The sequence below is a fragment of the Phodopus roborovskii genome, unplaced genomic scaffold (assembly GCF_943737965.1).
Source record: "Phodopus roborovskii unplaced genomic scaffold, PHOROB, whole genome shotgun sequence".
Lineage (NCBI taxonomy): Eukaryota > Metazoa > Chordata > Mammalia > Rodentia > Cricetidae > Phodopus > Phodopus roborovskii.
This window is the reverse complement of record NW_026125278.1, coordinates 13,857,681-13,860,032: the sequence shown is the minus strand read 5'-3', so window position 1 is coordinate 13,860,032 and position 2,352 is coordinate 13,857,681. Positions and strand designations below refer to the sequence as shown.

The 2,352-nt window shown below is 43.5% G+C and overlaps 1 protein-coding gene across 1 annotated transcript in view; it reads left to right on the top strand.

Annotated features, from left to right (window-relative positions):
- The first annotated feature begins 418 nt into the window (after positions 1 to 418).
- LOC127230664 (serine/threonine-protein kinase TNNI3K) overlaps positions 419 to 2,352 on the top strand; it is an 80,627-nt gene continuing 78,693 nt past the window's right edge. Inside the window, exons 1-4 of the mRNA XM_051195962.1 lie at positions 419 to 509; positions 1,412 to 1,504; positions 1,584 to 1,641; positions 1,744 to 1,938. Of these exons, the coding sequence (XP_051051919.1) occupies positions 428 to 509; positions 1,412 to 1,504; positions 1,584 to 1,641; positions 1,744 to 1,938 (428 nt within the window). The 5' untranslated portion in view covers positions 419 to 427. The remainder of the gene's footprint in view (positions 510 to 1,411; positions 1,505 to 1,583; positions 1,642 to 1,743; positions 1,939 to 2,352) is intronic.

Below are 2,352 nucleotides of genomic sequence, written 5' to 3'. Positions count from 1 at the left end.
ATGCAATGGTAGATATGGGTTGATGTTACTGTCCCTGTGATTTGAGGAAGGAGGATGTATCCAAATGAGAAAAGACTCATATCTGGGCGAGGCTACACGAGAATAGCTACAACCATCAACCTATAGTTTCTTCAAGCTCAGTGTTCCTTGGACTGAGCAGGCATGGAACTGAAAGTCCAGGGAAAAGAAGACAACAGTCACTTTCCATGTCAATAATTTACTAAGACAAGGAATGAGACACAGATTACATCTGCGGGAGTCTTCTAAAACAGAACTAGAATCCTTTCCAGCAGATTCTAGACAAACATGCCCAGCACAGCTTCCTACCCAGGAGATCTGAACCCGAAGCTAGTGCACTTTGACTCCATTGTATGCTTCAATTTTATAACACTGAACTTCAAGAAGAAAGGGGTGATTGCTGCCTTCAATGCCTCTGTGTCGTTTGATTCTAGATGGCTCCTATGTACCTGTTCCGTCCCCCTTGGGCAAGATTAAAAGCATGACAAAAGGTACGTATCAAGGTGTGGTGATTGCCTAAATATGGCAGTGGCATGTCTTGTTTTGTTGTGAGTGATGAGCACTTCACCTGTCTAGGCAATGGCTGGCTGTAGCCCATCCTTCTTACAATCAGCCTGTTTCTATGCTCTGCAGTCCACACAGCAGCAGCAGCAGAACATTCATGGATACTAAAGAAAGCTGGAAGTCACATAGCACTATTTAGATGTTTATGTTTTGAACAAAGCATTAATTATAAGTATTAATATGTTACAAGAATTGAAAATGTATTTACTTTATAAAATATTCAAATTAGAAAATTATTATCTTAAATCTCTCAAATAAGGGACACTCTGGTACTTTTTCGAATTCATGGAGAATATTGAAATTAACATCACCAAACCAGGAGAGTATAAAACACAATTCCATGAAGAATTAATATATAACCACTTGGAACCTATAGTTTAAAAGGTCCTTTTTGGTGTGGAGTATTTCCTCAGACTGATTCCTATGCTTATTACCTGCCATTTAATGGGCATCCCCGAAAGGTTTAGTTTATCAATAGGTATTTGACTATCTTATTGATGTAGGTTGGCGGGATTGATTGGGTTTCTCAGGGTGTGATGTAATCATAGTGGAGAGTGGCTGTGTCCTTTGGCCACGTTAACCGAAGATCAGGTGGGCAGTAAGCTCAGTCTTTATCACAAAGATTGAGTGCCTGAGATGAAGAACGCGGCTCTGGTAGTCCAGGCCCTGGGGCCACGCGTGCTTGGGTCTTAGCATCTCCAGGCGATGCGTCGCAATCGGGAGGAAGTTGCTGTGGCAAGCACCTGCTGCTGCTGAGCAAGTCCATCGCGTATTCAGATCCACGCGTGCACACCACATCCTCGAGTAAAAAGGCAATTACTGTTCGCAGAGAAAGCCGATGTCCTCCTCCTGAGGGCTGGATTGCCCTCCCGCCTCCATCTTCAGCTCTCTGAAATTGAGTTCCACGAGATTATCGGCTCAGGTAAGCTAAGAAACCAGAGCTCTGCTACAGCTTCACAATCTCTATCTACTGTAGCAAACATTCTCTTCAATCATTTCAGGTTCTTTTGGAAAAGTCTATAAAGGGCGATGCAGGAATAAAATCGTGGCAATCAAACGGTAAGCAAGCTCATGAAAGAAGTCTGCTTCGTGGGCTGGGAAGAGCAGGGGCAGCCCCCCTGGAAGCTGATGTTGACGAGAACGTGCTCCCCACTCTTGTAGATACCGAGCCAACACCTACTGCTCCAAGTCAGACGTGGATATGTTTTGCCGAGAGGTGTCCATCCTCTGCCAGCTCAACCACCCTTGCGTGGTTCAGTTTGTGGGAGCCTGCCTGGATGACCCCAGCCAGTTTGCCATAGTGACACAGTACATATCTGGAGGTTCCCTGTACTCTCTCCTTCATGAACAGAAGAGGTATTGATTGGGTCTGCTTCAGTCCCCTTGAACTGAGCATCTCCAGGGATTTCTGATCAGGGAACCTGGGTCTTCTGAGTGCTAACATGTGTGGCATTTTAAACACAGCTGATAATTTATGAATAATAATTACATTTCAAGAAGTAAAGTAATTTCTTAACAGGAAGTCAAAGGTGACAGATCCCAGGAATTTAAGTTGCTAAATGAAGCTTATAAATAGGCTGACCTTGACACATCAAGAAAGTGTGTGTGTGTGTGTGTGTGTGTGTGTGTGTGTGTGTGTGTGTGTGTTCAGACTAAAATAACCATCCAGGGTCACAGGACTGATAGGAGAAAGTTTTTTTGGTTTTGTTTTGTTTTGTTTTGTTTTTTAAAGAAAAAGAATGCTATTGTCCGTATCTAACCTGAGCTCCT